Source organism: Brachyistius frenatus, unplaced genomic scaffold (genome assembly GCF_029030835.1).
Source record: "Brachyistius frenatus isolate BFR_SWC_R1_liver_20210118 unplaced genomic scaffold, ASM2903083v1 Contig_6, whole genome shotgun sequence".
NCBI lineage: Eukaryota > Metazoa > Chordata > Actinopteri > Embiotocidae > Brachyistius > Brachyistius frenatus.
Window position 1 is genome coordinate 8,722,115 of NW_027210605.1, and position 14,119 is coordinate 8,736,233.

Here is a 14,119-nt window from a genome sequence, read left to right on the forward strand (position 1 = left end):
TGAGAGAATCAATTTGTGATGAAAGTAAGTCGTTGGCTTGGTCACTACCACTTTAGGTCATTTGTATTGAATAGGGAGTCAAATATTGGTGTGGACACTCTCCGACTCCCCCAGACATCATCTTAGTGCTGAGTTTCTTTGGATCAAAAGGCTCTCTTTTATCCCCCCACTAACCCTGTTGTCGGATGTCTCGCGTCTCAGGGCTCGCAGAGTAATGGAGATCAAGAGATTGCCGTTCGAGGCCAATAGATACCGGCTTTTATGAACGGGGTGTGTCAGTAGTTCACACATCCTCGTAGTAATTCAACTTGTGTTGCTGTCAAAGCAGGACTAATTCATTCTAGATGACCAGACCGTAAAACATTTACATGGCTGACAAAACAATTAGTTGAACAGATTTTGAAAATACGAAGCATTTGTCACAAGTGTGAGCATCAAATTGCAACGACGGTTCCGTCTGCAGCCTGAGGTGATGCGACTATTTACTTTACAACGTTAGAATTTGTCAAATTTAGTATACAATGCTCAGATGTCATCCAAACCTTGACATAACATGGCAAAAGTGTGCAATCGTAAATATAGTTTTTGCGGAAATTTGAGGCTCTTATTTTGTTTCCCCTCTTAAAGACATTGTGTGGAATAATTTATTCGGCGCATCCGTCAGAATTATTCCCTCAAAGGAGGAGCATTCCAAAAATATCCAGGAGCACAAGAAGGGATTTGAAGTCTCTCTGTTTTATTATTAAAAGACAACATTTAATCATGATATTTGCATCCTAATAACTGCAAGATAAATTGGAACTAAAATGACACTCTAAACCCAATCTCCATAATGAGATTTATGGGGGGAAAGTGTTGTCTTTAATGGTTTAGTACACGCAGAAGGAAGAGTAGTGTAGGCAAACGTGTCAGGGACGCAGCTGATTTATTCACATAAGCATCAGTATGCTCCGTCGTGCCTTTCACTGGTGCAAAGATAGGAGGCGTGCAGATTACTGAGAAAGTATGAATATGTAATCTTTCAGTTGTCTCTGCATTATTTGCGGCCTCTTGATAGACTATACTGTATATTCCTATTCATTTTTTCCTCCAGTTTATTTCAGTGTGTGTAGTGAGAGCGGGCTGCACCATCAGTCAGTTAAATGTACCAGGCAGAGCCAGTTTGAACAAAGACAATTGCTAATTTCCTCCCTTCATCCTTTCTCGCTCCATAACCAGCCTCCCTATGTGCAAACATTTATCCGCTGCTTTATCAGAAAGGATCATAGCTATCAACGTGTCGTGGGCGTCAGTACGTATTTAGACAAATAATTGCGTCACTGTTTATTAGTGACAGGAGGAGTAAGTCTCATTATCATCTCGCAACTTTTTATTTTTATTTTGGGGGGGATTTCATTGGAGTCGAAGTCGAGATAAATTACCGTTTAGACCTTGAGAAAATCAATCGTGAGACTCTCGAGGGGGGGGACCGAAAATGGTTTTGCGCCGCGTACAGCCAGCTCTTTATGTCAGAAATACATAATCCCTGCAGCTCAGACGAATTCAAGGAGCCAGGACAGTGCTTTATTACATGCTAGGGATGTGTCTGACAACCAGCTTGCTTTTTGTTTTGTCTCAGCAGGTTTGAGTACAAGCAAGCAATCCCTTTATGTTTCTCTTGCAGACATGATCCCTATTATGTAATGTTAAGCACACTTAAGCAAACTCCTACAGCGGTGGAAGGGCTCACAGAGTAGATCTGCTATTAAATGTCACTGCGGACCTGTTTATAAAGATTAAATGCTGTTAGCAAAGATTTTTAGATTTTCAGGATGTTATTGACATTTCTTTTACCGTCCTCTGGTGTTTTAATATGTCATCGCCTCGCAACCATTGGACAGTCACTGCCCTTGTGAAATATGTCCAGCTGATGAGACCAGTGGCCAGCGGTTCTGAATGTTTAATGGCGTTCTCCCTGCTTTTCTTTTCATTTCACAGAAGAACAGTGAAAGTGCTGGAAAGGACAAAGCCAGGATTCTACACACCTGTGATTGGATGTGAGCTTGTATTGACCTTAGACCATTAAAATGGAGTTGCTATGGAAACTTATACTGCTGCTGTCATTGGTGGAGCATCTGTCAGGTAAGCCTCCTAAATGTGCACCTTTTGAATGTTGTTGCATGATGTCTATGGCTTGTTATTTATATATAAATATATATATATATATATATATATTGTTTTTTTTGTGATGGCACCTTGGTGAGCAGAGCAGATGGCACTTAAAAGTCGAGTGGGGAGAAAAAAAAAAAAAGGTTTTAAGGCAAAGAGCAACCAAAGCTTGCAACCAAATTTACAAATGGTAGGAGAGGTTTGTGTAATTGTCTTTTCATTGGCAGCTTAAGGCAGCAAATCAACATCCCTTCAGTTGTTCACAAACATTTATATTCCAGGCAGTGGATCCTGTTGGAAAGGCATGAGCCATCTTTGAAAGACAGCCCCCATCGAAGCAGCTGAACGCGCAGTCATTCATTTTAAAGAGCACCTTAATTGTTGCCCTAATTGAGACGGGACCGGTAGTAGTGCAGAAATCTTGTCATTGATCTTTCCCTTAATGAGAGACCCAAATTTCCTCCCTCACAAAATGCTCAGGGTCAGATGCTAGCTCTCTTCAGAACGTCACAGTCTGATGCTGAGAACAAAATGAACAAGGGCTTCGTTGCATGAGTACAGTATCTTGAGGAATGAGTAATCTTTTATGTTGTCTCGCTCAAAATTAGCAGCACCTCCTCACAGCTGGGACCTAAAATAATTAGTGTTTGAGTGTGTGCTTGTGACTGTCAGTGTATTATTTTTTATTTTTTTGCATGCGCGACTGTTTTTTATTTATTCATTTTTTTTCAAAAGCACAAGAAGTCGACACCTAAATTTGCATACATGGCAATTAGCACCACTTATCACTAAATCCAATACACATCGGTGGATGTCTAATGAGGCTTTCCGCAGGGAACTGTGACTCATTGTGGGATTAGGATCTACACCACAATTCTGGATCACACATTATGTCCTACTTAAGCGTTCTCCTAAATACACAGATGAGTGAGTGTCTTCGCCATTGATGGGAATCCATCCACAAACCTGACAGTTCTGATCACAGACAAAACGCCATAAGGAGACAATTCAAGTCCAAGGCAGTCTGTGCCAGCCACAGAATTTACTCCTGCAATCGTGAGCAGCAGAAACCACATTCAGTTATCTATTCAATGCAATTTAGTGCTTAACAAAGGAGCAGAGGGCAAATCGTTTCTGAAAAGCATTGTGTTGCACTGCCCTTGCCTCACTCCTCGGGCTCACGCTCACAGTTGGAAACACCGAGTAACTGAGCATTAATATTCAGTATGGGGTTACATTATGCTTCGCTTACGAGACAAGTATGGTGCAATATAGCTGTAGACCTCTAAAGGCTCTGTGTTCTACGAAAGACATCAGCATTTTAGTATGCAGACCTGCATTACAGGATTGAGAAAGCACAGCGTGAGGGTGTGAGATGGTTGCAGGTTATTTATCCAGACTCTGAAATGTTTTTTTGTGTGTTTTTTTTAAATAGTAGGGATCGGCTGTGTGGGAGAGCACATAGGGAAGTCAGTCCCCGAGCGAGTTCATCCGGAGTTAACCACCTCTTTCCCCTTTCCTCTCTGAGGTCCACTTTTGTTATGAAGTAGCTCATTATATGTGAAGGCTGCAGAGAGAAGATTGAATTTCTATTTAATTAGCACACACTACGGTATTCTAAAACTTTCAAATATATCAGAGGTAATACACAGCGATCTGGTCAGTCAGGGAAAAGAAAAGGATCAAGTAGGAAGAGATGTGAACTGTTGTGGCATTTATGGTACATATTCCCACTTATTCTAGAACCACTCACCAAAAATCAAAATCATTTGATGCAAAATATTGATTTCAAAACACTTTACTCCGAGCTCAAAGAAATTACAAGCATTTGCCTGAAAATAATTGGCAGCGTTGGAATCATGGAAACATCTGTAGTTGGCTTTGAAGGGCTACAATTTAGCAGCTCTGGAAACAGGAACGTAAACACATTCATTAAGATTGCTGTTAAAGGCTCGAACCAGCAATCCCGTATTTTGTTCTCTCAGAATGACTCAGAGTTAACATTGGGACAATCTTTCGGGCTGACTTAAGTGGGTGTCGACAGTTTCAGAGACGTAATGCCTTTTTGGCACAAGGTATTGATGTTTGTTTGAGGAAAAATCAGCAAAATACCCAAGATTTGTTGAGAGTGATATGATTAGATGTTTTGGCTTAAGAAATCACTCTCCTCGGTCTGTGTTTACTGGCCAATCAGAAGTAAGTACTCATGCAAAGATGTAATGAGTTTTCATCGTGCTCAGCTGAAGTGGCCTGGCAGCCTAACTCGCAGTGAAAGAAAGTAAAAATAACACTTGTGTGACTGTTTTGTAGAGTTTGTGGTTGAACTACTGGAAGCCTGTCAGACTTAAAGGAACAATTCACCACTTTTTATTTGGATGTTCATGCAGTGCTGATGGTAAATGTGGTCAGATGAAGTAAAACTTTGGCATGCATTGTCACAGCACGGTGACACATTTTGTACATTTTGTCTCCACCCACTTACTCTGAAATAGCATTCAGAGTCAGCCAGGAGGAATGATTACAGCAGCTACTAACTGTTTTAATGTCCATTAGGGTCTGCAGTTTCAACCTATCCTTTAATATGACACAGCCTCTGGTCGCCCTAAGAAGAATTGATTTGATATATCAATATTTAATTGTATCATGATATGTAGTATGATATACATATCGTCTTAGATTTTGGGTATCATAATATTGTGATATGGAATAATTGTTGTCTTTTCCTGGTTATGAAGTGCTGCTTTATCCACTTAGTCACTATATCCACATTACTAATGATTATTTATCAAAAATATCACTATGTTTTGTGAAAGCACCAATAGCCATCCCTACAATATCATTGCAGTATCGATATCCAGCTATTTGGTCAACCATATTGTGACATTTGATGTTGTCCATCACCCCGCCCTATTCTTAAAAAGGTCATGCTACCCGCACCTCTGTTCGTTTAAAGCAGGTTTGTTTCCAAGGGATGTTCAGGAAAATGAGGAGCTGCTTACTTGACCAGCATCATAATCTCAAAGTGAAAGAAGTGCTTTGGCTTTGCTCTGCATGTATGCATCCCAGAGATGAGTGGAGTTTCAAATATTGACTCATCTCATAGATTCATCAAAACATGGTGAAGCCTTTTAGGAATCCTTAAGCAAGGGTTTTATTGCATCTTTGAAGTGTTGTATATGTGAAGATGTGTACTGCTCCCCCGGGATTCATCCACTCATAGCATGGCTGTATTTTATTTCTTCATTCAGGAATGGAAAATATCCCATTTGCATTTTTTTTTTCACAGTGCTAATTATAGATTCGTTATAATTCATTTAAACAGATATATTAGTGACAGGAAGCGTACAACCGCCTGGAGACCTGCTGTGATTGCATTACAGTCATATTTCAGTTTGCATGCCTCTTGATGCTGAAGCTACCAGTCTGTCAACATTACTCCATATTAATGAAACATTTTATCTTTATTATCTCACTTGGTCACAAAGACACGGCAGTAATGATGCTCTTAACGCTTACCGCCAGATATGTAATTATCAGAAAGGAAGAACAAATATTTTCTGTCATTTACTGTATTTCCGGCCATATTTTTCCATTCCTTATTAAATCACATACAGTAATTTAATTAGAGGTTGTGCAGTCCCGGTAAACAAAATAAATACAATATTTTGGCTTCGTTTCACATTTTATAAGAAGTGTAGAAAAAGAAAAGGAATCCACACCATGTTGTACACAACAAATAAACCTACTAATGGTCAAATCAGGCATCTATGGTTCCAAACATAATGGTACAGTTTAAAACTGTGATAAATGTCATCATTACTGTGTACACCATGGCATCTGCTGAGTGACAAATAACCTTCTCACCAATGTTGAGGAGGGAAAGGTAGGGATATTACTACAATTAAATTCTCAGAAGCAATATGTTCCGGGCTTTATGTAGACATTCAATATAGAGAACAAAAACAACAAAAACTAGCTTTAATTTGCTATTCCCACACATGGAGTTGGACCTAATCAATTTTGTGTTTCCCCAGTGAACATAGCATTGATGTAAAGGGGTGTTATTGCATTTCAGATGCACTGGCTTGTTCTAGCTAGAGAATGGTGTGACATGGTTGGAAATTGGTTGGGAATGTATCACATTCCTCTGCTTACAGTCGGTGTAACCGAGAATGTAATGAACTTAATTAATGGATCCGTAGCACAGTGCGGTACAGCAAGGTACAGCACAGCCTCGGCAGTGAAGTATGGTACATTTTTTTTCACGTTTGACTCTTGGGCCTTTTCTTTTTATGTGTTTCTTTCTACATCTGCACCACTGGAATCACCAGAATGTGGCAATCTTCCTTGACTTTTCATTTTTCTGGCGAAATGCTTAAATAATTAATGGTTTTAAAATTTACAATTCCCTGTTTCAGTTTTTCAAGGGCCTTGAAAAACACAGATATTTCAGACATTCAGACGAGATGTGATGAAGCCGTGCTCGAAACATCCTAAACCTTCCACCTGCTCTGGGGTAACATTTGTTGCCCCTGAATGAGAGACCTTAAAGGTGCACCTTATCGGCCTGGACACAGGGGGAAGATGCTTTAAAAAGCAAGATTGGCTTTTTTTATTTGATGCATAAAACCCTGAGCTGAAACGAATGGATTTGGGGCCTCACAAACGACCGATACCTCCCCCACAGCCGACTCCCCATGTGCCTGTTTATTCATGCTGAGGTAAGCTGGAGGAATTCATTTGCTGTCAGCTAGTATTGAATTTGAGATTAGTTTTTATTTCAGCCTCTAAAACAGCTCCCTCTGCCTTCCAATTGCACTTCGATGCTGAATCCTGTGTTGTCTGAGGATCCTTAGAAAACATGCACACATCACCGTCTGGCAGCGGGTGACAGATATGAGTACATGCGGGCATTTTTTAAATTTAAAAAAAAATTTTTTTAAACACCCTTTCATAATGACCTCCATCTGTGTCCCACGGCATTGTGCAGTCAACTTCCTGTTAGGATTCTGGATCAGTGCACTTCTCTGACAGAACTTTCATCACTTATCTTTCTGCTTTTTGTGTTGCTCAGAGTTGGACCCGCCATCAGATTCTGACACTCTGGTTCAAGCATGATGTCTTGACTCCTTCGCATATCTTAAAATTGGTATCAATCTGTCAGTTAGAGTACCAGAGTTGATTTACATTTTTAAACTATGGTCTGCATATATTTCCAGTATGCATCCGTTTTCTTTCTGAGGCACCAAGTTTGCCACCGGGATAAAATCTTCCTGGGAAAGAATGAAAATTGTCAATGTGTCGGGCCTGTGGATTTCGCACTAAGGGGCAGCGGTGTAATGTGTTGCACCTCAATGTTTGATTACCAGAAAGCGAGCCTGAACATTATTCTTCATTCCCTACCGCATGTTACTTTCATTCCCTTTAGGGCAATGAAAGAGTTTCAGAGAGTTTGCATCAGTATGAACTGAGCCCCCAGGCTCAGCCCTCGCAGCTCAATCCCTTCTCATTATTCAGACTCTTATTCACCCTTATAATAACAGTTGCCATGGTGCTGGCAAAGATCAGGTTAGCTCTGTCATAACCGAGAGTATGTGCTGCAACCAAATATCGACGTGGATTAATTTCCCATTAGTTGAATATTGAGTTGGGTTTATGCACTGCAGTCCACTTAGGGATTGATTAAGAGCGTAGTACATGGCGGTTTGGCAGAAACATTCTGACAGACGTGGTTCGCTGTGTTTGCTTGCAGTTGTTGAGCAGTTGTTTCTGATTTAAACTTGAGACTGTCCTCCAAAAACTGTCGATGTTTTGTGCAAGCAGCTTATTACGACCCACAGTCATGTTACTCAACCTCTCGTGGATGTACAAATAACGTCAGTTTGGCGTCCTGGAGAGGTGAGTCAGTGCAGCTGACGTCTTAATATTGTGTTTTTCCTTGTTAGGAGGAGGCAGGTTGGGTGGATGGTTCATCTTATTTGACTGCAGGAAACCCTCGTTTGCTTCCTGTTTCCAGCCACGAGTCTTGACAGTTTTTTAAAAATCCGCATTTGCTGTTGATGTGACAACAAGGATTGCATAACTTTAAGGAAACAGTACACTTTAGTGCACATATTGGTTAAAGGTAATATTTTAACCCAAACCATTATTTTTCCTTAACCTTAACCAAGTTGGGTTTTTTGCCTAAACCTAACCAGGAAAAACTCCTGTGGGTCGAATTTGAGGACTTGCTAGTGTGAGAACAAGGCACCACAAGTGAGTAAACTTAGCACCATTAATCACTCACAATTAATCACTCAGAAGTTGCCACCTTTTTAATCGGGATATTACACAAATAAATTAAAAACATTTACTCCATTTTCTTTACACTCATTATAAGTTATTAATATAAGAACCTGTTATATTTCACAACCTGAAAGAATAAAGAAGTTCAATATTAGATTACTGATAAAATTATGTATTTATTCACAATTGTATTCATTAAAATTATGTTAAACATAAGCTGTTAATTCAATGAGTGTTTCACTTAAATGGTGCATTGCACACGCAGTGTGTATAGTAGTAGGATGCAAACCTTAGGCATGTATATATGAATGGATTTATTTTAAAGTTTTGGTTTTTAGTTAGGTGGGAGGAATGATAAGAACTATGTATGTGTATAAATGTTGACTTCACTAAAATCCCACATTTATCAATTTAATAAGGCACACTAATTCATGTCATGTTTGCCACGGGTTTTCATCATGCTTCCAGGTTTGTGTACAAGTATGAGGAGTTGTTTGAATACGTACTGTACACGAGGTGTCTTCTGGTAATCAATCATCTTACTGCTGCTTCAACGGACACGCTTCATGCAGCAAAGATTATAATTAGGCGGCCTTTTATTCTGTGTAACTTTCTTTGAGGTTTATCCTTGTGGAGAGCAACAATCAGTGTACAAGGTCCCTTGTCAAACATCTCCACCCTTTCAGAGAGTTATTTTGAGTCTTGAGGATAAATCTGTTCGCTGCGGACTCCAGAGACTTGAAAATGATACCTGCCTCTCATACAAATTAGTTACCCTACCTGCGGAATAGTCTTACTTCTGTATATAACAGAAATGCAAATGAAATTCGAACAAATCCAAATGAATTCCCCTCCGATCTCCGAGTGAAATGTTTATTCTAATGAAGTGTTGATACCCCATGGGTAACTCAGGCCGTGCCTGCACAACATGCATTCACCGTTGTACCTTTGTGATTACCCAGGAAACAAATGTCACATTAGACATGCTGCTCTCCTTGTTGTTTGTCTTTTCTGGCTTTTGTTCTGTTTTTTTGTTTAAAGACAATTAATCAACAACACCATAATATAACTCCTATCATACAATTTATGTGCTGTGCTTTATATACTTATTTCTTCCATGCCAAACAATACATGATGAATAATTATAATAGTCAGCCTACACACAGTCCATGAATGCAAGAAGGAAGTGTGATTCAAAGTGATTTGCAAGCAGCACTTGTGATGTGTCATGCCACGATTGCATTACAAGGTATTATTTAATTGATTTAATTTTATAACTGAAAGCAATTTGCCATCCACCTCCTCAGACCTAAACACAGAAAAACCATCCCTCTCAAGTATTCCCCCTCTCTGGACTGTGGGAATTCAGCTTTTTTCTTTGTTCGAATCATAAAAGGCAACAATTTGATGGTTCAAGTGAGAGGCAGATTTAAATTGACACCATATTACTCTCAGAATTTGTTGTGACATTTTATTTCAGATTTGTTTTATTTGTTGACATCCCCCGGGAAGCCTGTGATAAGTTTGAAGGGTTTTAATGAAATCTAGCTGAAATGTGGTGGCAGCGTGGTGTGCCTTAGACAAGCCTGTCCAGTCAGATACTTGCATTAAAGTTTTATGAAGGTTATCAGCTGATTATGCAGAACCACGGGGATCTAGAAAGTTTATGACTAATATGAAAAATGCTCATGGGCTCTTCTCACGTGGCCGACGGATCCATGCCAAACCGGAATATATAGTCATTCACGCTTCTCCTGTGCGGCACCTTTTTGTACCTCTCTTTCTTCCTCTGTAAGCCTTGAATATCTGCTTGCCAGCAGAACATGTTTTAAATGTTGTGTTCAGGCTCACCAGGACATCAAAGCTGATGTAGTTTTGTTGCTTCTGCACTCAGGAAGCGGAGTCCTGCTGAGGCCCCTGTTCACCAAACAACCCGGCAGTGTGGTGTTTCCCATTCAGCCTGGAGAGAATCGCAGAGAGGTGGTGTTCAGCTGTGAGGCCCAGGGACACCCGCCACCCTTCTACAGGTAACACCTGCGGACATGCCTTTATGCATACACTTCCGTTTTGTTGCACCAAACCTTCAGGTTACACCCCAGCGCTTTCAAGAGCAACATTTGTACTAACAACCAAGTGAGAGTGGATTTATTGCCCGGGGAAAACTGGGGATTTGCTGACCTTATGGCTCGCTGCTGCTTACTGCCCACGGCGCTTAGATTTACTGTCAGTCATGGTTAATTTGAGAATTATGAATTAATTGGCCTCTGTTGGTGGTGTATTGTATATTTGCATTGTCGGCTGGACATTGATCCATCGAATTCACTTTGAGAGCTTCCTGTCATCAATATCCCTGACCAGAGAAAAGATCAAGTGACCCACGAGACTCGCACACTGAAACTACGGTATCTGTTACCATGACTGAGACTGAGTGATGAAGAAAAACACCAGTGGAGTGTATTTCACGTACCAGAAGTTGTCTTTCCATATCTCTGCTTTAGGCTCCTCTGCTACAGATGTTGCCCCGTGGCATCAGATTGGGATGTTATCACCATGATAAACATGATACAGGACTGAGGGGCAGAGGAACAGTTGCTGCTGTTCAGTATGTCGGACCTGCGTGGTTGAGTCGTCCGCCAGCAACTGTGTTCGAGTGATACCAGGTTCCTCCGCCACCTAAATGTTGACAAATTAGAATAAATGGCAAACAATGATTTGCTTTAAAGTGTGGCGAGCGTATAAGCGATTAATTTATAATCTATCAAATAGGACTACGTAGCAGTTGTATTCACTGTCAGTGTAATTGAATACAAATCGCAAAACCAAGCATTTAATGTGTAATAGTTCGAAACGATCCCTCATAACATCAGCATACGGGGCTGTTAATGTAGCCTGAAGATCCGTGATGTTATGCCTAATGGACTCAAATTGAAATGAATGTACAAGATCTTATCTCTCGGATCGACTGGGATATTTAATGAGCCATCGGTCACTTTTTCAACGTCTGGATAGTTTTTAAATGAAAACCGGTTCATGAGTTCAAATCTGCAAATTGTTCTGCCCTTCTGAGAGCGTGCCCGGCTCCATATGAAATCAAATTTTGTTTTAATTAGCTCTTTAATTACAGTAAGTGCCACCAACTGTGGCAGTTGATATACCACATTAGGAAGTGATTTTCAGATTGATGACAAGCTGTTGCAATATCATACTTTTATCTCTTTTAATGAAGGGCCAGATATATAGAAGGACATGTTGCTGTGTTTCGAGTTTAGTCATCATACATCATAGTGCTGCTATTACAATTGCTGTTTTTTTTTTTTTTTTTTTTTTTTTAAAAGGTTATTTGTGCCACCTATGGATTTATAAAGGCTATTGGGTCCTTGTGAGGTTCACCAGCAGAGCACCGTGCCGGGTTGCTTGTGACTGCTGAAAATCTAGCCAGGTCTATTTCAGGGGCACCAAGGACAAATTAATTTGTCTCGGACTACCCGACGATGCCACATGGAGCCCCTACTCCAAGTTGTCACCGAGGCCCCTTGATTTGTCTCATCTGGAGCTCTTGGACCAGTTCCAGCTGCAACATTAAATCACTAAATCAATCTAATCAGCCGATCTGCTGTTGAGTACCGCTCTGCTGCCAGTGCTCCCCCATCCCCTCCTTTCTTCAACCCTGCCTCCCACTCTCTTTGTCTAAATCCTTCTTGCTGAAAAAGGAGAAAAGAAAGTCAGGAATAGAAACCTCAAGCTTCGCTTTTGTCAAGGACTGTGAGAATCTAATCAAGACTGAGGAGAAAATATTCAACCTAATTCTGCCTTATTTCATCGATGAACAGCTATTTCTCAACAGTCACGTTTTGCAGTGTCTCTTTTCTTCATACACGGTGTTTACTCTTACTTTTTCTCAATTTCCATCCCTCGAGAGAATGACAGTGCCGTCTGTATGCCAACTTTGCCCGAGTATAATGCAAATAACTTCAAGAATCTATTGAAATGATTAAATGTCTCTGAAAACATTTAGGAAACTTCCTGCAAAACAAAGCGGAGGAGTTTAATCCTGTGTGTCTGTTGTCGTAAAAGTTTTACCGTACACAGTTAATAGAAACTGAACCTTGTAGTCTTCAAAATCATTTAGGAGGTCATGGTCATGTGCTGCATCATCAACCCAGCAGCTTTTTTGGGGTTCATAAACCTTAATTATGCAAAGTGAACAAGAAAATCAAGTCGTAGAGACCTAGTAGTTAGAAGTTGATTGCTGGCAGTTCACACACACACACACACACACACACACACACACACACACACACACACACACACACACACACACACACACACACACACACACACACACACACACACTCACACTCACACTCACACACTCCCACATTACTCAAAACAAGAGGTTTAATCAAAAAGCACCATTATCTTGTGCTTTGTGCCATTTTGTCTGAGCAGTCCCGGACCCTCCTGTGTGATAAACACAATGATTGGAGGGGAAGGTTTAGGTTTTTGTTAGTGAAAGGGCCTCTTGTATGGAGTTGTGGTTAATGGACAAACACACTGCATAAGAAAAAAGCAAATGTCAGATGAATGCTGAGCATTTAATTTGTGAGTGGGACTTGAATAGAAATGAGCAGTTGTTTGAAATAACTGTTGCTGCTGATTGTCTCTCATTTCAGTTGTATTCATCACTCAGCTTTTGCTGCAGCACACATCCGTTAGTGGGATTTCTCTTGATGTCTGTATTATCCAGAATAAGAGCTGTTTGCCAATCGCTCAGAGTACTCTGCAGTTTCTGAACGTGACTGCATGCCATGTGACTGTGGATTGCATCAACATCAGTCTGTTTAATACAGTTTATCATCAGACAATCTGCACATAGGAAAGACAAAATATAAGACATTGAAACTATTCTTAAAAACTAGAAGAGCTTATATGTTGTGTGTCGTGTTCTTGCATTCACAGGTGGAGACTAAATGACTCTTTCATCCAGCCCAGACCAGGGTCACGTTACTCTCTCATGGGAGGAAACTTACACATCAGCCATCTGAATAAAGAGGAAGATGTTGGCATCTATCAGTGCCTGGCATCAAACTCTTTTGGCACCATCGTCAGCAGAGAGGCCAGTCTCCACATTGCATGTAAGTTCATTCTATATTTAAAGTGGACACATCAACGTCTGTATACAGGTCATGGAGACACAAATGGATCCAGAGGGAGTTCGGGCAAGTCTGTCGTGAAATTGATGTCACAAGAGCAGGGTACAGATTTTCGATGCCATTATAACATAGACCAAATTGTTTCAAAAGATATAAACTGTAGTATTAAAACATACAATGTTATTTGGGATCAGATTTTGATACCTAGGCTACATCTATTCTAATTCAGTTTTAGTTGAAAATCATAACTTTTATTACGGTTACGCAGAAGTACATTACTTTAGTGTCAGTGAGCCAATACAGTGTCCAATACATAGGTTCTACTTTAATGGCTTGCCCAGGTAGAGGTCATTCAATTTTCACTTTGGATCATACATTAGAACATTTCATTTTACTCTTTTCAAACAAATCTTTGGCCACATACCTGTCTGAGCTCCATGCGCTACAGTAACTTCTGGGACTAGAGACTTCTCCGTGTGCTGACACCAAGCCAGTATCTACCTATAGCCTGCTTGTGAAGCATTTAGGGTCGG

General features: G+C 40.4%; 1 protein-coding gene across 3 annotated transcripts in view; it reads left to right on the plus strand.

Moving 5' to 3' along the window:
* Positions 1–14,119, plus strand: part of cntn3a.1 (contactin 3a, tandem duplicate 1) — a 284,181-nt gene that overhangs the window by 219,012 nt on the left and 51,050 nt on the right. For all 3 annotated transcript variants that reach the window (XM_069689053.1, XM_069689052.1, XM_069689054.1), the window contains 3 exons: positions 1,978–2,121; positions 10,328–10,460; positions 13,393–13,568. In XM_069689053.1, coding sequence (XP_069545154.1) covers positions 2,067–2,121; positions 10,328–10,460; positions 13,393–13,568 — 364 coding nt within the window. In that variant the 5' untranslated portion in view covers positions 1,978–2,066. The remainder of the gene's footprint in view (positions 1–1,977; positions 2,122–10,327; positions 10,461–13,392; positions 13,569–14,119) is intronic.